This window comes from Struthio camelus, chromosome 17 (genome assembly GCF_040807025.1).
Source record: "Struthio camelus isolate bStrCam1 chromosome 17, bStrCam1.hap1, whole genome shotgun sequence".
In the NCBI taxonomy this organism is placed as follows: domain Eukaryota; kingdom Metazoa; phylum Chordata; class Aves; order Struthioniformes; family Struthionidae; genus Struthio; species Struthio camelus.
This window is the reverse complement of record NC_090958.1, coordinates 10,528,473-10,551,181: the sequence shown is the minus strand read 5'-3', so window position 1 is coordinate 10,551,181 and position 22,709 is coordinate 10,528,473. Positions and strand designations below refer to the sequence as shown.

The following is a 22,709-nucleotide window of genomic DNA, read 5'->3' as shown; positions in this document are numbered from 1 at the left end:
TTGCTAGTGTGTGATTGCTCCAGATGTCAGTTTAGAGCTATACACCTTTTGGCTATCAGCACAAGATGTGGATATGAGACTGAGTAATTAACCACGCTTCACCTGCCAACTAGATATATATTGCCACTCTGGATAGCCATTGAAATGATAAATACAGACTTAATTTTTCTGTGATATGTGTGCTCTGTTTGATTTCACCTCTAATTCTGTGTTAGAAATAGGTAAACATCTCTTAGTAGGAAAAAAAAAGGTTGTCTTATATTGAAAGGTTGTCTTATATTGTCTTATATAGCTTTTATTGAAAACGTGGGGAAGTGGCTCCCAGCTGCCTTCAGCTTTGAATTTTAGGTGTCTGGATAGGTATGTGATTTTTATTTTACAGAATTTTGCAAAAATTCTGTCCAGCTCCTGAAGGCTTGGGCATTGCACAAGATAGGGGCTGCTTTTAGAAGACAGCCAGTCTATTGCAGTAACTGATCCCAAATACATTTCCAGCTTTGTGCAAATGAGAGGTCTGCATGTGCAGGGTTTTAGGAACGTGACCTCCGTTTTGCGCTCCCAGCACCAGTCCAGCCAGCAGTAGTACCTGCGTGGAGCCCTGTCTGCAGCCAAGGGGGACCCCTTTGATTTTAGCACGGGATCCCCCCAGGAATTTTTTTACAGTACTTTTTTATAAAAGGATCTCAAAAGCGTTTGCAAGTCCATTAGGCACACAGCTCCACTGTAAGTAAGTTGAGTAAGTTGAGAGAAAGGTGAAGTGACAGGCAGCGGTGCCAGCTGTGAACTTAAGACCCAGAGTCAGCTCTTGTTTTCCGTGCGCTTCGCTTGCAGGCTGGGTAAGTCAGCTTGGGGGTGAGGTTCTTGCATCATCTTGGCTCCGTATATAGTGAGTGGCAACGCGTGCTCTCCCAGAGGAAAATTTGGGGACTATAAGGAGCCTCTTCTCTTTATGGGATATACAGGGAGTGTAAAACTAGAGGGCTAAAGCTGGGCAGCGTGACTGTTCGTCGTCTTCCTTTGTCTGTCTCCAGTCTGCGTTCAGAAAGTGAGGATGGTGGCACATCCACGCCTCCCAGCAGGTTGGAGCATAAATGCAGTGAAATCTGCTCAATCCTCCAGAATGCCTCATAATTATCATCTGTAGGTTTGGGGCGTGCAAGTTGATTTCCCAAGTTTACACTGGGCTCTACTAGAGAGAGCAAAATGCAGAAATCAAAAATTCCTATCCCAGGCCCCACTGCGCAAGCGCTAGGCGCTGCGCTGCCATGCCAGTATGCTAACAGGGGCTCTGCACTTAATCTTCAGAGAGGAAGTGAATCTGGTTTTCCATAATTAAAAAAAATACATGTGTTTAACTCACCAGCTTTTAGCTTGCCGTATCCGCTCCTGCTTCAGGCAGGTAGTTGAAGCTTGGAACGATCCCAGAGGTTGGCAGGAGCTGGTCCAGCAGTACGTTCCTGCTATTTTGAATTTAAGGAGAATGCTTTTTTTTTTTCTTTAAAACAACAAAAATAGCAAAACCCCAAATCATTCCTGTACTCAGTGTCTCTGCAGCGCCTCCAGCTCCCCTTGCCAGGCCTCCCCGGACCCGTCAGCTCTGTCCTTTGGAGGACGTCTGGCCTTTGAGGCGAACGCTGCGCAGGCCACGCTCTGTTCTTGCCTGCAGCGCTCGCGCAGACAAAATTAGCCTTGGAAACAGCTGTATGGCAGACAGAGGGAGCAAACGCCCGGATCTGGTGCTCTGTATATCTACTAAAACATTAGCACGTATTTCCAGACAACTGGAATGGACCAGAGTTATCCGCTGTACATAATTCTGACCCTCAGTGTATGATCTGAAACAAAATCATGAGAAAATAAATATTGCGAAACCTGAAGACCATGGCTCATTGCTCCTGTCTGCAAGCTCTTGAGTCTGGTTGCTTGTGCTGGAAGGCGAGTCTCTCTGTCATTCACAATTTTTTGCTTTGCCTCTGAATTATTTTTCTGACCAGCTAAGGCTTTGGGGTTGATTTCACGCTCTTGCAGCAGCTTGACAATGCTGTAATTCCAGCATCTGCTGTGAGCACATGATGGGTGTAACGGGCTCAAGGGTTTGGCCACTTGCAGCTCTGCAGCGTCTCAGTGTTTATGTATGCATAATATCTGCAAATTTCCAGGCAACAATTACTCGTCTGGTTTAGGATTCCTAGCAAATGCATCTGCTTTACAAATAATTAGAAGTTCTTTCAAAGAGATCCTTTGAAGTGAAATTATCTGTTTTTCTTAGGGAAATTGAAATGAAGTTTATTACTCAGGTGGAAACATCCAGCTGTGATAGAGACCAATGCTGCAGGGCTGCTTTCTGTTGACAGAGAGTAGCAGCGGCGGCGCAGCAGGGTCATGATGCTGGAGGCGGTCGGTACTCATTGCTGCCAGGTTAGGCCAGATCGCAGTGGCTCAAAACAGCATAACAGTTATCAGCAGGCCTACAAGAGCACTGCTTTTCTGCAGCGAGGCAGGCGCTACACAAGCAACCTCTTTTAGCAAATAGGAACGCACAAGGAGATTCATAAGCAAAGAAAACTATTCTGTTCTGCTAAGACATTTTCTAATAGGTTTAACTCCTTGGATTTGACTAGAAGAGCTGTTTTTTGCATCCACCTTCAACAAAGCAGAGCTAACTGCAGCTGTACCATATCCCTTTCACCCAGTATATAGCGTTGGAAGAGACTGTCGTACAGAATCAAGCTGACATAATTTATTTGATCTTAAAATATTCAATAGCCAAAGATTGCTGATGTAATTACTCCCTCTCTACTCCTGATTACAGAAAATCCCTAAAGGGTTTGTCCCCGTTTGCTGCCTCTCGTCAAATTGCAGAGCAGGCAACATTCAATTCATTAATAGATCTTTTGAACATGATTAATTGGGTTTTTAAGTGGGTCAGTTTCCTCTAAAATTTCTTGCTTATTGAGTTCCACTTGCATTTGCAACTGTCCACCTGTGATTCTTCGTTTTCATGGGATCCTCTAAAACCCTCATGTCATTTGATGCGCGCTAGTGATTGTCCATGTAAGTTTTTATAGGAGCTTGTATCCCTCTGTTTTATTTGCTGCTTGGATGTGCAGCCCTGTCATCAAATTGCTTTTCCGTATTACGTGGGCAAATATCTGTTGAGCACTACAGATCCTTTACTGACCTCCTGTTTTGCAAGCGATATAGCTGCTCCAGACGGTTCTTGAGCCGGTTCTGCAGATGGACCAGTCTTGTCGCCTGTTTGGGTAGTTTTGTTAGTTTTATTTTTAATACTATCCTAAGGTGAAATATTTTTCATGGTTTGTCAAACAAGATTATGGAGTTGACTGTAAAACTATGACTCATCTCAGCGTTCTTTTTTCTTATTAAGAACGATCCTGGAGGAAAGTGAAAATGAAAATGTCAGTTCTGTCATAAATAATGTAAAAATGACAGCCAGGAAGAGAGGTCTCTCAGACCCTCTCGCTATCCACAGCCTTAGAAAAGAAATCAATCTTGGAAGGCTGGGTTGGAGGCTGATGCAAAGTTTTATCAACCTTTTGTGCATTTGGCTGTTTACATCATCCAGGCATCTTGTCCAAAATAGTTAATTTTTGGCTTTTAATTTGGAGGAATGGATATTCTCATTCATAGTTATTTAGCTGGGAGGTAAGCATTTGAGCTTATAGCTCATATTCTTAGCTAATTCTGTGAACAAGTTTAATCTCCCTGGTATTTTATTTCTGGAAGCAACGCTATATCCAGAGTGTAATTAAACTAGTAATTTTTTGCTCTTTGTTTTGTCAGAAAGCCACCTTTAAAGATGTAATGTCTCTGTCTCTCAAAAAAAAAAAAAAAAAAGAAAAGTACGATGGACCAGCAGTAAAAAATTGAATCCTTGACAGTTCTTCAGCACACAGCATATAATGCTGTTGATAAGTCTCATCTGTTGCACCTGATAGCGGTGTGGGGACACAGAATTGCATTTCCAGTTGCAAACATTGATTTCAAGGGCGTGCTCACCTATTTGCTTAGTAATAGAAATGGGGTAAGGATATATTAGACATAGCAGTCAGAAGCCCTGGAAACCTTGAATTTAATGGCACTGTCTGTTATAAAATTTAGCAGGAAACTAATGAAAACAAACATTTCTTCTGTCATCTTTTCTCTTTTAAGGAGGAGAGTCATACTGGGGAAAACCTTTTAAAGATGAATTCAAGCCCAACTTGTCCCACACAGGACGTGGTGTTCTCAGCATGGCCAATTCAGGACCTAATACAAACAAGTCGCAGTTGTAAGTAGTCACTTGTTTTTGTGTTTTATCATTTCCCTCTAGACATTGTGTCTTATACCATTAAGAAAATAAATGACATTTTATGAGCTACTCTTTAAAGTTCAGTCAAGTGAAATAGTCTTTCAAGTGCTGCGTACTGAAATCTGCATAGCTACAGCTGCTCTTTGCCACTCTAAGAGCAACATGAAGTATGTCAAGAAGACCTGTATGTTTATCACATCATCATTAATTTGTCTGTTCTGTTTTTGTAATTTGTAGTTTTTTCTTTTTCTCAGTGTCTCCCTACTGTTATTCTTATGGAATTATTACACCTATCCACTCTGTTTAAATTTAGCCTTATATTGAACTTTTTGACAGTCTTGATGAAATAAAACATAAAATATATACAAATGTCACTTCGTTTTAGTTGCCCAATTTTAAATAAGAACAGTTCTAGACTGTTCAAATGTGTAAATCTAAATGTGACAAAGTGCAGAAGCTGGGATTGAAAATGACTTATTTTTCTGTGTACAAAAGCAGAATGAGGACTAAAATGAGAAACAAATAAGTAAAAAAGCAGAAAGAACAAGAAATGAAATGTTTAAATGTTCTAGTAGTAATAGTCTACTTTATGCGTCAAGTCAATGCAGACATTTGCCTGCAGTCTTTTAAAAGTGTTCTCTGTCACTTGAACTGTTTATTGGTTACTCTAATTAATGAAATAAAAAAAAAGTTTTCTTTTTCAGGTAGCCCTAGGAGAGAGTCTGTGTGGGTAGTGCACGGTGCTGCGTGTTGGGACTGGGGAGCAGGAGAGGGGATTCTGGGTTGGTCTTCCAAGGTGCTGAGATTTATTATAGCTTTGGAAATCATGCAGTGGTGTGTATAACTTTAATTAAACACATAATAGGCTTACTCATGTGCTTAAGGCTAAATATGGGCAGTGTGCAGGATTGAGTCCTTGTGGAGCTTATTTTAGATTTGAATTTTATTGCCAGTATTCAGGTGCTAAGTTAGTGGAGAGTAGAGGGAAAAAAGGTCCCTGGTCCAGGGAACAGAAGTCAGAAACTGTTTGGAAACGGTGTGCTGTATCCAGTTGCATCGTCTGCCATCACAAGCACAATCACCGATCTCTCTAGAATTTGTAAATGAATATGAAGTTCCTTTATACGTGAAGTCCTTGAGAGACTCCGGCTGCCCATATTTATAAAACTTCCTAGGCAATGTTTAAAGGCTTTGACAACTGTTGTGACCTTAGGAACTGGGTAAAGAGCTCTCCAGGTAGGCATTAGTCGCCGTAATGCAGAACGGGGTGGGTTAATTGTGTAAAATTAATGCAATGCAAGTTCACGCAAGTGGTGCTAACCAGAAGCGCAGCGATGCTCAAGACTTTTTCCCCCAGGTTCCCCAGGAATTAGGTTAATTCCATTGGCCTTATTTTATTTTGACTGCTCTGATGGCTCAATTTTTTATTTTTATTTTTAATTACAATATTGCCTAATTGATCACTTGCTAATCTAAGTACTGGGTGTCTGGGAATAAACTGGTGCACAGAGCACATGCACAAGACTAGAATGTAATGTATGCCCTGTGTAGGAGTTTGTATTCTCCACAACATCTCAAAGCTTTTCCTAGGGCAAGCTGCGTCTTAATAGATTGTCTGGCAGATTGCAGCCCCTCCTATTCGCAATCATATAACTTCCCGAGGCAGTTGCTTATATGGAAAAGTGCTTCTGGAATGTTTATATATTTTTAGCTGTCTCTAATGTAGCGTAACAGATGGAGACAGGGAGGAGAGCCAGCACCGCCCGTCCAGCCAACTTCAGACCATTGTGGTCTGCAAACCGCAGCATGGAAACCTCTGTTTCATACTCTCTTCCAAAGAAGTGTTAAGCTTTAGAGAAGAGTTTTAGTAGTGAAGGTTGTTTTGGATTTGGTATTTTAGTCCCCATGTGTAGGTTTAAAAATAAAAACAGAATCTATTAAAAATCTAAGTTTCTCAAATTTTTTTTTTTCTGCTTCTAAAACTTTTACATTTTCTTCTATTATGTTTGTTGCTGAAGCACAAATTTGCCGGTTCCAGACAGAAATGGATTATGGGCAAGCCAATTTAATGGAAACAAAATGCAGAAAGTAAATATCCTAAAAAATAAAGTTTACGTTGGCAGGTGATTATTGTGTGTTATAACTATATTTGCTGGTTACAAAATCCCACTCATGTATGAGATGTACTTCACCAGTGGGAACCAGCTCTTACTGCCCTGCAGGGAGCAAGGAGTACTGTGTGCGGCACTGTTTAAGGATGTTAGTAAGGTATAAAAATGCGAAGTCCAAAATCCAGAAATCCAAGATGAAATCCACAAACCGTAGATTTGCGGAGAGCTGTTTGGTCCGCGGGACTCTGGAGGGGAGAGGGGCCTGTCTCCTCGCGGGGGGCTGCTCTCTGTTTCTAAGGCTAGCCGGCCGCGGCGGAGCCTTGAGCAGATTACATGCTAAGTGTTGCGTCTCTCTCCCTTCCAGCTTTATCACCTTCCGCTCTTGCGCGTATCTGGACAAGAAGCATACGGTGTTTGGAAGGTAAGTGAGGGGTGATCTCGAACCACAACGTAGCAGACATGCTGCCCGTGGGGTCTGAAGCCTGGAGAAGAATCTAGTGACTTCTGCAGTCGCACTGGAGCAAAAGCCTAGCTCGCAAGCGGTTCGCTTGGTCGGGAGTACGTGGCCAGGCTGTCACCAGTGCCAGTCATCAGATTCTGCTTTTTGTTTCTTTCCATCCTCCCACCTCTGTAAACTGCCTTACTATTAAGAGTTTCCCTTCTGTACGTGGCTCTCTGGGGAGTCAGGAACAAAGTAATCAGCATCCTGTAACCAGTCATCTTAATATTTTGCGCTCACTGATTGCTGAGACACAAGAGATTACCAACCTTCAGCTCTGCTCTCATCCTTCAGGGACTGTCACACAATGAGTCAGTCATGACAGGGCTGCTCTTCATCGCGGGGCAGAGCATAGCGCTTTTGCGTAGGTTACGTCTTTTGGCTCCTTTCATTCTTTGTCCCTGACATGTCTCGGGGGTGTGTATATATGTGTGTGTGTGTATACGTGAGCGTGTGCATATGTGAGTAAGTGTATGTATATACATACACATACACACATACAAATATCAGCAATGCCAAGGCAGTAAGGGAACTTCAAATCATCCTTTATGGCAGCTGCTGCAGTACTCCCAAAAGCCTTTTCCACTCAAGCCCTCACATGATACAGATCAAGGTGTGTGTTACAGAATATATTACAAAATCTTTGTATTGCAGAGAGGAGAGTGTACTTGTTTGCTTCTCCTGCTGCAGGTACGAGTCCTGATTATAGTACCAAGTGGTGCGTAGCTTTTCTAACAAATGCCTCTGTGTGACAGGACGAGGAGTTTTACTAGCCTCCTTCATTGGTGCTTCCCAAGGACTTTACAATCATTTTAAAATGAAAATTTGGGGTTTTTTTTAATCTTTTCCTAGTTTCATCCATTTGAAAAACAGCAGTTGAAAATAAATGCGTGTGCTGTTTACTTTGATTGGGTGTTACACAAGAGGGCTGTACAATGAAAGTGATATATTTCATCCATCTGTTCTGCCTGCAAGCTCTTGAGGCAGGAGTTGGCTTTGTTTGAAACAACTACAGTAGTGCCATTAGCTTCGATACTGATTCTGCAGTAATTACTCCCTTTGAATTATATTTCTTTTTCCTTTCTCAGGTCTGTCTTAGCAAAATTTAAAGTTCCTTTGTCATTTGGTGAAAGCAGATATAAATCAAGCACATTCTAATACTGAAAGCTGAGAGCGAGTATATTCTTGCAGGCGTTACGTTACCAGTATCTTAGGACTTGTCTTCCTTGCAATTTCGCTTAAGCTACAACTTGAGTCTCCTTGCAGAAATCCCATTAAATCCAATGTGGTAATGCTGTTAACCTGAGCTTGCCACCTCATCAACTAGTATTTGGGTTAAGACAGCTCAGCTGAAAATGTGACAGTACTTCAGTTCTGGATGCAACCTGGCTTCACTGAGCAGCCAGCAGTCCTCCAGTGCACTGTTTGCCCAGGGTGCCCCAGCTCTACCATAATTCACTGAGAAAGAGAGTGGAGAGCGGCACAGCTTCCTGCAGCGCAGGGAACATGCTCCCCAAAACCTTCGCACCGTGCAGAACATCTCAAGCACCTTATGAGCAAAATAGCTCAAATAATGTTTCACACTGTACAACGCCAGTTAGAGAAGAATAGGTTACTCTGACTAAGTGTATAGCGAGATCTATCTAATGGCAGTTTTAGCAAAGACTGCCTTCATTGAATTATCCTTGCCGCTACAGAAACCTGAATTTGGTTGCCATAAAGAATTGGTGCTGCTTTCAGTGAACTGGAAATGTTCTTAGTTGAAATATAGAGGAAAACCCTTTTGAAAGGTGTTCTCTTAGAATCATGTTTGGCCCCCTATGTGAAAACTAGCATCTTCATCTGAACACAGTCCAAGTGAATTTTACTCTGGACTCTCTTGCATGTAGAAGAAAATGAATGCAAAGAATGTCAAAAATGAAGGTGCCGGGATAGATGCATTACTGTCTTCCCATTCTTACAAATTGAATACTTGAATAATCAAATTTACCTACAGAGTTAATATAGAAGCCCAATGTATGCAGATCTCAAGATTTGTATTCTGTAATGAAAATCCTGTAGCTATTTTTACCTATATTTGTTTTTATAGGCCATAAAAGCCAAGAGACTCAAGAGATTATATCTTTAGTGAAACTCCAGCTTCAGCTTGCTATTTCAGATCCTGGGTGTTTCCAGGATTTGGTGCCCGTATCTGATCTTAGACTGTATAGTACAATAATATCTGGGAAGCATATCTAGGAATAGTATCTAGGGTTAAGAATAGAATGAACCCATGAAATCATAATTCTTTGTTTCCATGAATGTTAAATTGGATTGTCTTAATTGGATGATTACTGGCCTGTTGTGACTTTCACATAGATCTGAAGATTACTTTTTTCAGTTAATGTAAAAACTGGATCCTCTCTGTGAGCTCAGCTCTGCCCTCAGCTATTTCTGTGCAGCTCTGGTTCATGTTAGTGTGTTTCACATATGTGTCTTGGAGAGCAGAATTTGACCTGTCTGTAATCTTTACAGAACTTTTCAGAAGGCTTTGCATACTTTTGAGAGGAACAGAAAAAGGGCAAAAGGGCAACCGTTCTTCCTCCATTTTTTTTTGGGGTCCCTTGTGGGATAAAACATTGAGAAGTTCCTCCTCGCAAGAGCTACATTTTATTCATGTCCTCACTGGTTTGAACTCCAGCTTTTGAATGGTAGTTGTTATTAGGAGTTGGATGTTTGGCTGTTAAGTATGTTTGAAAACCACACCAGCTGAAGGCAGTGGGACTGGGAAAAGGTAGCATGTGTTTGGCTTTGGACAGAGGCATTTTCAAGCCTCAGGAGAAGCAGTGGGCTGTGGGGCAGGAAGAGAATCCGGTCATGTGTGTGCTGCCCACCATGGCAGTAATGCTGAGAGATGTTATTGAAACCAAAGGAGATAGTTTAGGCACAGAAAGGGAGCAAAGAATAAGGCAGCCAGTGAGAAGAGAACGCCTTCCCTCGGCAGTGTTGCGTGGCTTTCCTGCTCCGGCGGAGCTGCCTTGATTAACTTAGTAATTACCATTTCTAGTAATTACCGTTTCTCCTGACTTAGAGAATGCTGTAATTACCTTGAAAACTAACTGGTGGCTTTTGTTGGTTTCTAGCTGCCTGGTAAGAGGTTTAATTTAGAAACCCAAATAATGTAAACCAGCCAACTGGTTCTTGCTCTGCACAGAGTGGATGAAACCATTTTCAGGCGAGTGGTGCGCAGAGAAGGTCCTGCCTGGTGCTCTTGCATGCTGCTGCCCGAGGGTGGTCTCTCCTATACATGCAACGACCGAGAATTCAACCGTTGCATGAGCTACAGGGATGGTACAGCCAAAAACACCAGTTTAGGCTAACATTGCTGTCACTGGCATGCTATATGAAATTCAGATGCAAGCACATCCTGTCTGTGTTTTTATTATGTTTTCTGTTACTCCAGTGGCTCTTATCTCCTGTGGATGGATCAGAGATGTAGTACATTTGGCCCTTTATAAGTGAAAACAAAGATAATTTCTGTCCTAGAAAGCTGACCGTATAAGTAGAAAAGAACCTGCGCGCAGATACAAGGAAGTTACAGTAGTGACCCATTTCAGCCTCCCTTTCACCTTACAGCTTGTACTTCCTTGAGAATCAAGGAAAAAGAAAGCTTCAGGAAAAATGAAGCAGCTTTGTGGATGCTTTTGGGGAGCCCATTGCAAAGTTAAAGGGATGCATGGAAAACTGCATGTTTAAAATCACCGTGGAAGGTGATGGAGGTGTCCTGATCAGCAGGAAGGGGGAAATGATCTCTCTGGGAACGATGGGTGAGATTTAGGAGAAGGAGGGCCTGATGGGCTTGCGAGCGAAGGCAGCTTGCAGGTATGTGGTGTGATGAAAGGAGGACAGGAGAGGGAGCGAAGAGCAAAGTGGTGTGAGCAGAGTGACAAAGCTGGAAGTGGTCAGCGCAGCAGCTCGTGAGCAGAACTTGTGTTTGCTGAGGTCTGAGAGAGGGATGGGGTGACAGAGACAGGAGAGGACAGTGTATGGAGGACAATTATTCCCTTTGGCTGCTTGTATCTGTCTCGCACAGATCTTTAACTGTCTGGAGATGTCTGCCACTCGTTCCTCAATTCTGAAGTTCCCAGGAGTAATCAAGAAGGTGCTTTTGGAAACCTCAGACTTGGTCAAAGTTGAGGCACGTGCCTGTAGCTTAGGCTTCTCTCTTGCTCCCTTCTCCCCTTGCCAGATGCTTTTGTGGGAGACTGTTGTCTTTCCTGGGATAAGCATCGTTCTGTATTAAATATACCTTAGCCTCTGTGTGACGTTCTGTACCGCAGTGCTGTAGAACAGAGCAATAAGAGTAACTGTAGTCCTTTAAAGTGATTAGCTACATACAGCTACTACCATGCATTATTCAGCTATCCGGGCATAGTTAAATAATGCATGGTGCCTGTTTCCATTTGTAACATTCGCTGTATCATTTGAATTGGTGAAACCCCAATGCCTTCTAAGCTGGGAAAGTCATGTTTTTGTAGCTCTTTTGTTTTAGTACCTCTGAAGAACAGAGAAATTGTATGACAGAGAAAGAGCAGCTGATTTTATTGTTGAATCTGTTTAGGGAGCCTGTGCTAATTTTGCACAGCAGAGTCTGCTCCCTGGCACCAGGGTAGGAGTGAAGAGAGCAAGGAGGAAAGTCAGAGGCGTCCACACAGACGCCACCGCAGTGGTTTGCTGTAGCACACGGGTGCTGTGCTGCCAGAGCTGGGCTAGTGGCTGTAGCATTTTTCAAGACAGTTGTGTGATCCCTGAAGAGGAGCCCTGTGCCAAAGCAGAGAAACCTTTATGTGCCGAGTTCATTTGTTGAGTCTCGTTTCAACATACTGTTTTTCCAAGTTGTTCTTTTTTTTCAGTTGGCCATCATTACTTATCTCACCTTATAGATTAAGCCCTTGTGAGAGATTGAGATGTTTTGACTGCATCCTTGTTTCAGGTCGTGTATTGTGTGCTGGGTGTATTCATAGAAAACATTGTACTGAGTGCATGTGTTTGTGCATGTTTATATATTGTTCTGTGTGTGTATAAATACATGTACTCTTTTTATAAAAGTAAGCTTGAGGGCAGAATGTATTTACAAAACAAAGTTTCCTTCTGGTTTCTGTTTCTAGTTTAAAGCATTTTTTTCAAAAAGTCCAGACATTGTTCTTGTATCGTCTGCTAGCCAGGAAACTCTGTCATCTTGGACCACTGCCATCGCCAGCATTGCATAAGGCTTAATTCTTGTAATTCTTCTAAGGAAAAGCATGAGAAATAGGAAGTCCATGTGTGAATGTTTGTGAGGCTTCTAGGGAGTTGCAGTTTTCTTTAGGGAATGGCACTAACTAATGTAGCAGTGAAAATTTGCTTGGCATGTTGCAAAAGAATAGAGCTCCCCCAGGTATTTCACTTAAGGTTCAGGCAAAGATATTGGCAGCGATTACGAGACAAGGTCACTATTTTGCATAAGGAGCCATAACAGGAAGTAAGATTTTAAATAACATCTGTAAATTTGAGATGTAAAGATTTCCAATGCTACTCAATCAGTGCTTCAAGAAAACAGAATTGCACGAGTAAGGGTACGTTTTGTGCTTTTGTTACTATGCTAACACCAAAAAAAAGTACCTACCTTGTCCTCTGTGCTTAAATGTAATGCCATGCAACATTTATCAAGCTCCTCTAAAAATACAACAAGCTGTCTCAGGGATGCTGAGCTAAATATATAGTTGAGATCATCGTTTCTCTGTTCAGCATCTACTGGAAGCACACAGCAAACCCGTTTCAGGAGTTCTCCTAATGTAAATGGTGTCTGGAAGGTACCTTCCTTTTCATCGCAGGTTGTCATCTGAACATCTGTTTAAACCTCACAGAAGCTCACCTGGTCAATTTAAAACAAAGTGTGAATGACGCCTTACAAAATGAATAGCGGTGCCTGTGCGGGCCCGAAACAGTGGAAGAGGTTAAACTTGTTTCTGCCCTTCTCCCCGCACCTCTGCTGTGCTCCAAACTTAGCACAGCTGACGTTGACTGAGAAAGGCTAACACAGCGTGACCGATCACATGCGCTTAGGACATGTAAAGGGGAGGAAGAGATACTGGTCCAAACTTCCAGAGATTACATTTGGTTGTAACGAAAATTATATACAGAGTTCCTTATGTTGGGACTCAGATTTATTCATAGAGCAGATTTTATCTGTTTTTGTACAAAGTTAGCATGGTATTTAATAGTGGCGCTCTCAGAGGTTTTTTTTTTTTTTTTTTGCATGCTTTGATGTACTTATCTGATAGTCTTTTCTACATATAACTTCTATGATTTGTTTTTTGTTTTTTGGTTTTCTTTGGCAAGATGTGTGAGAGCCTTTCTTTCTAAGTGCAGCGTATGTGTTGTGGGACAGGCAAAGAATCATCAAAACTACTCAATCTAGCATATTTGTTACATCATTCTGTATGGAGTAATTTCTTTAATGGATGTCAGTGCATTGGCTCAGACGCATTCTGTCTCGTCATACTGATGTTAGTACTGCAATGTAACATCACGAAATTTGATAATAACAACGTATAATGTTTTCAGAGCCTGCATGTGTATCATTGTGTCCCCACTTAGACAAATCAGAGGAAAGTTTGCAAAATCCTTCACGGGTTCGGTTGGAATTATTTTTTTGCATCTTAATGAGTGCCCTGATTAATATGTAGTTCAGTTTTTACTGGATGGGTGACCTTTGCAATTAGGTGTTATCCTTTTTGGATTTTAATTTTTACTGATGAAACACTTAGCTCAGCTGGGTCTGATCCTTGGCAAGGCTTCCAAGTGCTACCCTCACAAAATGGACTAGTAAATTATTTCCAGTTCCTCTAGTCATAACTCTCTTGTCTGAGCGAATTTGTCATATACAAATTTGTTTTTATGATTTATTGGTGTTATGGCAGTGTCTAAAGACATAAGCTGATATCGAGTCTTCACTGTGCTGACACTGTAGTATGCATAGAAATACTCTGTGCAAAAGGTTAGAGAAGGCAGGGATATAAAAGAATGCAATTTTCCATTTTAGAGCCAAGCAGCTAAAAAGAAGCGTGTTATGCCCTGCAGGCCCATAGCTGCAGTGACATGAGAAGGACATCGTGCCATCAAATGTGGTCAAAGATAGTGAGGAGCACCCTTGCTAGAAACGATTCCTGACGTAAGAAAAGCTTCTAGAGGGATCCATAGCTGGGTTTGGGGGAACTGTTGCTGTAAAAAAGCCATCATAGCCCCCGTGGTAAGAGGGCAGGAGCACCAAGCTGATACACTGCCCCAAAGCAGGGTAGACAATTAGTGCCGATGCTCCTGATAACCGGGAAGGCTTGGGCAGAAAAGGAGCCTGCGCCGGACCCGTGTCTCTGGAGCACTTTCTCCTTCTCTGCAGGACGTGCCTTCAGTTTTGAGTGGAGTTTGTTTGGCATCTTTCTGTGCTACCAGATGCAGATTCTGTTAAGTCAAACTTTACCACAGCAACAAAAATGACAGAAGGTATTAAAACAGCATAGGTCCATAAAAAGTCTTAACTAGCACTTTCCACTTGTATTATTTTATGGCATTAGAATGGTAGAGCTAAAAGCCACCGGAACATCTTGAGCATAGCAGCTTTCTGCCTTCTTCCCCCTCACCCCTTTATAGTTGTGTCAAATAGTCTGTACTTAGGTCATTTACTTATGACCTCTGAATGCCGTGTTTGTTACAGCCTTTTAAAATGTTCAAGTGACAAAGTATTCCCAATAACGTTTAATTAGCACAGTGAATGAAGTTTTGAGAGCATCACCAAAATGCATTAGGGCTAATATTGTGGGAGGTCTAGCTATGGGCTAAGGGAATACTCGACCGAGATTTCCAGTGCATAGCTGATCTGGCTATTTCAAATTATCAGAACCTAATTAAATGAAAACATATGAGAAGATAATGAATGGAGCTGTTGGCTAGAAAATCCTCCAGTATTAAATCGGGAGTTTGCTTTAGGGACAATTAAAATGCAGTGAATGTATCTTAGACTGTGTGTTAATCATCAGTATTGTAAGTGAATCTGATATTGGCCTGGAGGAGGATTTTAAAATTGAGTTTGTTATGAACTTTCAAAAGTTCATGCAGGGCTTTAAAGCCCTGTGCAGCTCTGGGAAAATTCCCCCAGTGTGCTACCTCCAGTTGCAAATGAATGAGTCTGTTCTGGCTTGCATAAATGTTTTTTAATTGCTCTTAAAAGTCACGACCTGATTACAGAATATTGACAGACCCCTCGGGATTGAAAAGGAAAGGTTTGGAGTAGCAGTGCAACAGCAACAAAGCGTTAGCGAGGACAGCGCTTGCAGGGCAGGTATTTAGTAGCTCCCTTTCCTAACTTGGATCATTTTGTTTTCTGTAACTGAGTGTTTCTTTTCAGTCTGGTTTGGTGCCTCCTCTTCTCAGCGGCGCTGCAGCGAGTCGCAGAGACACTGCGCTTAGCGTGTGAGGTGTTAAATGAGAAGGACCCGCTTGCCTCTCCAGCTGCTGGGGTCAGCGTGTTTCGTTTGGCTGATGCGGCTCTTGAAAAGAGCACACGAAGGATGGAAAGTGCGTGGTGCGGAGTGGTAGGAGGGAGCTTTCTGGTCTTGGTCAGTGCTGGGTCTGTTGAGAGACCAGCACTAGTGAAGGCTGCTGGCTGGGAGGACTGTCCTGTTGGGGCTGGACAGAGCTGCCTGTCTGTGAAACACCTGTAAGAGCAAAGTATTATAACAGAAGCACATAAATGCCTCATATAGCTGTGAATATGGGGTATGTTTGTATTGAGGTATCCATATTTGAAAAAGTTGAGCTGTTGCTCATTTCAGTGCTATAAAAGCAGAGTTAGGTAATAAAACACTTACTCTGTGCGTATTGTATGGTGATTTTTCTTTAGCAATATAAATATCTCTGAACACAGACTTCATGAAAGCATATAAGAATTTGAGCTTAATACTTAAATGTAAAAAATTGTGGTTTTTATAAAACGATTCCAGAATTTATAGAGTGGCTAGTTTTTTCTGAGTGAAAATTACTGTTAAAGAAATTTCATAGCAGAGAAATTCAGGCCTGCTATTGTATATATGGCAGTAGTGTTTGTGTCATATATATATATATATATATATGTTGTGTGTGTGTGTGTAAAAATAAGATGGCAGTAGTAAATCATCAAGCTAGCAGAAGTTATTCTGTTTGCATGGAGAAGCATATAGGTGAAATCTGATGAACTGCCTGCTTTCCCAGATGAAACGTGCCAGTAGAAAGGGAAGCCTGTGAGACGGCAAGCATCTGTTGGGGCTTTGGTTCGGGAGAGGCGGCCTCTGTCCGTGACTGCCCCGCCAGGGTGGTGCAGTGCACGGGAGTCAGCAAAAGGCCCATAGCTTAGCGTATGGGAAAGGTTGCTTTTGGTGGGGAGGTGGTTTGCTTTTGCAGGGACAGAGGCTGAACATTGGTTTTTTGAGCTGTCTGGAAGTTTAGGGCAGAATTTTTTTACCATTAAAAACCCTAGGCATTCAGCAGCACCCCGGGGAGCACAGCAGGGTCCGACAGACCTCTGCCTAGCTTGAACCTTGCCCAGCAGATCCACACCAGCTGGACTGCCTGGCCCATGACAGCCAGGGCCTGCATGGGGAAGCAGGCGGTTCATGGCAGAGCTCGCAGTCCAGCCCCAAACTCCTCCGTCTCCAGGACTGGCGTTCATCAGAGTAGCTGTTGCTTCTGCTTGTCCCACAGCCGTTCATATGGGCTGTGTTTTTGGTTCCTGGCTGCGCGTTTGGCTATGTTAAAGCAGATGTCATTCAGCTAAAGCCTGCCTTTCCAAGGGGTTTGGATCGCTCTGCATCAATGGCCTGTCGTCGTCTTTATGTACTGCTCGTCTAAGTATAGCTGTTTGCAAACTTAATTGGGGATGATGATGTGGATAAAAGTGTTTAAATACCTTGAGACCAAGATCTGATCCCAGCAAGACCCCTTTGGAAACATACTGACTCAGTGGTTCCTATTGAAAATTAGATTTTGACACCTGTCAGCCAATTTCATATTTAATGTGTGCTGTGTTCTGGTTTCTCAATCAAAATATCAGCCGTCTTCCAGAAGTCCCTTCTACTGTTATCCCTATTAACCGCATCTGTTGTCTCAAAGACAGAAGGTGGTTTGACAGAATCTGTTTTCCACAAAACCTTGTTGATTGCCATTACTTATTTCCTTTCTTTCTTAATCATGTCCTGTCTCCACTATTCCATTTTTTTGCTGGGATAAATGCCAGGAAGACAGGCTTGTAATTATCTGGGTCACCCCATTTATCCTTTTAAAATATCCTTCTCTGGAACTTTCCTGTTGTTCCACACATTTTTGAAAATGAACAAGCAACAGTCCAGAAATTCTTCTGCCTAGACAGCTTGAAGCAAGTATTTGGATACCTGACTTGAAAAATCAGAGGCCAGGGCTCTGACGTCCTCCCAAACAAAACCTGTAATGAGAAGAGTCCCAGCAGTATCTCGTGGCTGTGACTTGATGCTCTGCTGCTTTCCCAAAGCCTTCGGAGAGCTCACAGGCGAGATCCTCGTGTTTCCTGCGCGATTAATGTCGTTATTGGCAGCTCTATCATTTCTCTCTAATAATGCCATAGTTATGATTCCTTTTCCTCCGAATAGCACTCTTCTGCCTGATACACGATAAAAAAGAAGTTAAAATTCAGAAGTTAATGAAAACATTTGCTTTCTTGACCAAGTCTGTTGGTTTAGTTGTCAAAGCTCACAGGGGCAGGAAATGAGCTCCAAATGCAAGGCTGTAAAGTTAGGAAGTGAATCCACTTAGAAATGGGTTTGTGTCTTCATGCCCGGACTGCTGTGTACAATTGCTCTTTCTGCATCTTGCTAGTTTGTGTGCACCAGGAAAGCTGTTTGGTTTTAGACAAATGTTTTTGCTTTGACTCTATATATTTGACTCTTCCATGTTCTGTTTAATTTTAAATTGAAATCCCACATTTGAGAAAAATTCCTTACCTTCCACATTGACTTAAGTTATCTTAAGTCTTCCAAATGTGGTTGCTGATTCTCCTTCCCCCAAAGACAGTAGTTTAAAAGCCTGGATAATCTGAAAGACTAACAGACAGAAAATAGGCGTATAGGTGCAGGAATGTTTTAAATCTGCTGTCTCAGCAGGAAATCGTGTCCTTCATCTTTTTTAGAGTGGTTGGTGGCTTTGAGACTCTGACTGCTATGGAGAATGTGGAAAGTGACCCGAAAACAGACCGTCCCAAGGTAATTCGGAAATGAAATGGGGTATGCAAGAAGGAGCTAATACCTTGTCATGGTGCCCTTCACCCCACTGCCACCGTTCTGAAACGGAGCTTGGGGAAGATGGAGCAACTTGAACAGCAGCTTCTGATTGCTCTTTTTCTCTTCTGCTCCTAGGAGGAAATACGAATTCAGTCAACAACTGTTTTTGTTGATCCATATGAGGAAGCGGATGCCCAGGTGAGGGTAGTTTGTTGTTTTTTTTTTTTTGATAGGCCAAAGCCCTTCTTTGCAGAACTTTGTGACACAATAACTTTGATTTTTTATACCGGCTGGTTCCTCTTAGAATCCCTGCTTTTCCCATGTGTTTTCTTCCCATCTCCCATGCCTTTCTTCCTCCTCCTGCTAAACATGGACAGCCCCCTTACCCGTGCGATAGCCATTTGGCAAGGCCTTGTGTGTCAGAATCATCACTGCTGTCTCGGAAGAGAGGTCTAGCAGGGCTCCTGCTCCATCCTGCTTACTGTAGCTTCCCGTGCCAATGCCTGCAGCGTGTGCTGGGGAGCTGCAGGTGAGGAGGAAGAGATGGGCTTCATCATAATGGCTACAGACTGCCCATTTGTAGTTGCCCTGGAGATCTGGCTTCTAAAGCATGTCCTGTAATCACAACAGATGATTTTAGAGGGTTTTAAAGCTTCAAAGTGCTGTAGACAGTGCTGCTTCTCTCTGGACTAGCTCTTGCAACAGATTGTGCTGTTTACTTCCTACAGGTTGCTGCAGAAAGAGAAAAGGTTCAGCTAGAAGAAGAAGCAGCCAAAACAAAAGTTGAAGTAGCCACGCCGAAGAAAGAGATCCAGACTCCTAAAACTTACCGGCAGGGGATTGGAAAATACATTAACATGGCTGCAGCGTAAGTTCCCTGCCCGACTGATCCTTGCTCAGTGTTTCAGTTGTCTTTGCTGCTGGATGCTAACACTGCCCAGTGCTCTTGCTCAGGGCCTTTCGCTGGGACTCTCTAACAGGTCGAGTGTTTGTTTTGTGCCAGCAGGCTGTGCAAAGATGTTTGCATGCGGTCGTAACAGTCAGAGTTCCCTCTAGTTCTGTTGTTTTTCAAGACTAAAGTGAGCTTTTGTTTCTTCTTTAGCGTTTGAATGTGACCGAGTTGGTCTTCAACAGCATGGATGTGCTGACTTCGCAACTGTAGATACATTTCCACCATCTAGTCCTTGAGGGGGAACTGTTCTGTCACTTCCCCATCTTCTTTAATTCTGGTCTCTCTTCCCCTTCTGCAGCTATTTCTGAAGGCTGCTGTTCCAGAAATGTCTCTTCTAGCAGCTTCTAGCCCTGCCCAAAGGAGTTGCCTTAAACTCATATTGGTCTGCTGATCCAGTTCACTGTGCAACCACAAACCGTTTTACCGGCACGGCTGAAACGGCCGGAAAGGGGGGCAGGTTCCCAGGGCTGCCGTGGGAGCGCAGGACTCCTGGCTCACAGCTCCAGGGTGCCCAGCAGGTTGTTCAGGCTCATCCTGGAGCGATCTCTCCCAGACCTGCTTTGTAAACCTGTTGGGATTGGCAGCACTGCTCGCTTCCTTAAGGACAGGACAGAAACCTGCCTCAGCAGCAGCTGAGCACCAGGTTCTGGATAAATTAAAATAAATGCGTTCCTGAATTTAGCAGCCATCTGTAAAAGCATTTGCAAAAATGCTGCCCTCTCAGTGCTGCAGAGAGGCATGTATTTATGTGTGCACAGATCTGCACACCTGCTTAATCCACTTGTATGTGCCTGCATGATGTATAGGCTTATGCATGGCTCAAAAATGTGTGAGCCCCTGTACTCAGTTTGGTGTGTATGTCAGTTAAACATTTCAGTTATAAAATATTGCTTGTCCATTAAAATGTTATGTTAAGCTTAAAATTGCTGTCAATCTGCACTGTAGTTATGGAGGAAACGCAGGCAAAGCCGGCAGATGTGACGGCTCTGTGGAAAGGGCCAAGTAGTATAGGAAGGGCTTTTAGCTTCTAGTCCTTCACTCATTGCAGCCTGCCTCCAAACTGGGAGTTTGGTCCGTAGCAGGCCTTTGTCGGGCTCAGGCTTTTCCCTCTTGAGTACTGATATCTGATGATGAAACCAGAGTACGTGACCTGGCCACGTAGCGTTTCTGTGGGGTTTACAAGCTCTGAGAGAGGCTGGAAATAGCAGCAGCAACTGCAACAGGCCATGCTAAGGAAACAGGGAAGGATGTGAAAAACTTGCCCAGCTGCTTGATGCCTAGTTCCCTGTAAATCCTTTTGCTGCCACAAATGCAGACGAGAAGGGGTGGGGGGGAAGAGCTTGCGGCCTCAAGTTTTCATAGTGACTGTACAAAAAGCGTACAGCTCTTGAGTCTTCAGCTCCAGCCTGGAGAGCTGCGTTGGGTTTTGAACACATTATGTTCCTGGAAGCGTTCAAAGTCTGACCTGAACCATCCCCGCAGGCTGACATGCTCTCCGGTTTCTGAGTAAGCCAAAAGCCCCCATCCCCAACGCCTGCGGCTGCCGTGCCAGCACGGGGCTTGCGCTCCTCTCTTCTGTGCAAGCGCTGGGCTGGCTCCGAGGTAGCTGCTCTGGGGAGAGAGGGAGGGAGGGAATCCAGCTGCCCCGCTCCCGCTGAAGTAAGTAGTCCCTGAGCGTTGTTTTCCTTCGGCCTCTAGGAAGCGCAGTGTGGAGGACGACGGGCCCTCAACCAGCACAGCTGCGAAGAAAGAGAAAAAGAGCACAGGCTTTGGGGACTTCAGCTCCTGGTAGCACAGCGAGGAGCCTAGCACCGGAGCAGCACAGCGAAAAAGAAGAGAGAGCGTCCCGCGTGTCCCCAGAGAGCCCCAAAGACAATCTGTCCTGGGGAGGGAAGGCACCGGCCTGCCCTTCCACCGGGGAAGAAAACTGTTGCTTTGTTAAGGCCGGTTAATGGGGCTTTGTTTTCTAGAGAGCTGCGTTCCCCAACTGCATCTTCCTCGAAGGCCTTTTTGTTGTTGTTTGGCTGAGGGGGGAGTGGCGGTGCGGCTTCGCGGCATCCTTGCTCCACTTGGCTGGCAGCAGACCAGGCCGAGCCTTGCCGCTTCCGTGGGCGGCTGCGCTGGTGAATGAGCTGCTTGCTCAGGTAATCGTTTCCAGATGAGCCCCATCTGCCAACTGCACGGATGAATTGATGTGCTGGGGAAGCGCCTGTTCTGCTTAGCCGAGGGGAGGAGAGGGCTCCAGCTTGTTCTGCCCTGTCTAGGGCTTCCCTTCCCTTCAAGCTCTGTTTTGCTGCTTCTTAACAAGGACCAATTCTGTCTTTTGCCGTTTGTGGGCTTGCCTCTGGGATGGCCCGAGACTGCTGTCCGTCTCCACAGGGCCTCCTTGCTCACTCCAAAGTGAGCTGTCTGCCCTGTTTCGTCTCTGACAGCCTGGGGAGCAGCCGAGCTGGCCCAGGAGCCCGGCGCAGCTGGTTGCGCCCCGAGCTGGCGTTGCGGCAGCCCAAGGGGCCAGGACTCATCAGTTCAAACCTGCCCCCTGGCTCCAGAAACTGCAGCCCGGAGTAACTGAGCAGGAACAGAAACAACTTCACAGGGTTTATTTAAACCATCCCCAAAGCCTGCTCCTTGCAGGGGAACAAGTACTGCAGTCTGATCCGACATCGGGCCCCCCATCGTTAGAGAAAATGCATGTAATACAGCCAAAGGGAGTCTAGAGCACTCACCTTGAATACCCACAAACTTAATAAAGCGTCCTAATAGTTTGTGGGGTAGAGACATATTAGCCTGTGAAGTTTTAATCCAAAAACATCATGTGTATTACCATCATTTAGGCATAGCAGGCTAGATCCAGAGCATTACATTTTCAGTTCATCGTAGGTGTTTTTGGATGACAGAAATGCCCTCCCTACCTCTACCTGGCTGAGGAGATAGTTTTGTAATTAGATTTATAACATGCATTTATATCAGTGCTTTTGTGTTTAAAGAGAAGTCTCCATTTTTATGAAATTGCTATAAAAACTTTTGGTAAGATGTTTTGTATTAAATGCCTTTATTTTCTTTTGAATGTTTGCCTTTGTGTTCAACTGTCATTTCCAAGATCATGGCAGTACAAAATTGATTGTCTTACCAGGAAATGATTCATTCCTGCTTTTTAAGATGCTCAGAAAAAAACTCTGGGATTTTTGCGGATATGATTACATCTTTGTTAAATCATAGGAAGTTCAAACTAGCTTGAAAGAATAATAGGGGTTTATTTTGTTTTGAAACATTTTGCAATGTATAAATTTGAACATGTTTGATTCCTGGAACAGGGGATATGATGGTACTTTCCTCAAGCCGAGTTTTTTGTGTCTTCCTGAAACTTCTAGCCCCTCTTGGACTGGCCCTTTCCTGATAAATTGATATTGATCCCTTCTGTCCAACTTCTGCTTCAGCATAGTTTTGAGTTGTAAAATTCACAGTATTGCTAAAGTTGGAACAGGCAGAGTTTAATGAAATCCATAAGAGTAGAATAAAATGCTTTTAAAATAGA

At 43.5% G+C, this 22,709-nt stretch overlaps 1 protein-coding gene across 1 annotated transcript in view; it reads left to right on the top strand.

Moving 5' to 3' along the window:
- PPIL2 (peptidylprolyl isomerase like 2) overlaps positions 1–22,241 on the top strand; it is an 82,052-nt gene extending 59,811 nt beyond the window's left edge. The window contains exons 15-20 of the mRNA XM_068910936.1: positions 4,174–4,291; positions 6,788–6,844; positions 18,132–18,204; positions 18,358–18,420; positions 18,951–19,090; positions 20,873–22,241. Coding sequence (XP_068767037.1) covers positions 4,174–4,291; positions 6,788–6,844; positions 18,132–18,204; positions 18,358–18,420; positions 18,951–19,090; positions 20,873–20,966 — 545 coding nt within the window. The 3' untranslated portion in view covers positions 20,967–22,241. The remainder of the gene's footprint in view (positions 1–4,173; positions 4,292–6,787; positions 6,845–18,131; positions 18,205–18,357; positions 18,421–18,950; positions 19,091–20,872) is intronic.
- The last annotated feature ends 468 nt before the right edge of the window (positions 22,242–22,709 follow it).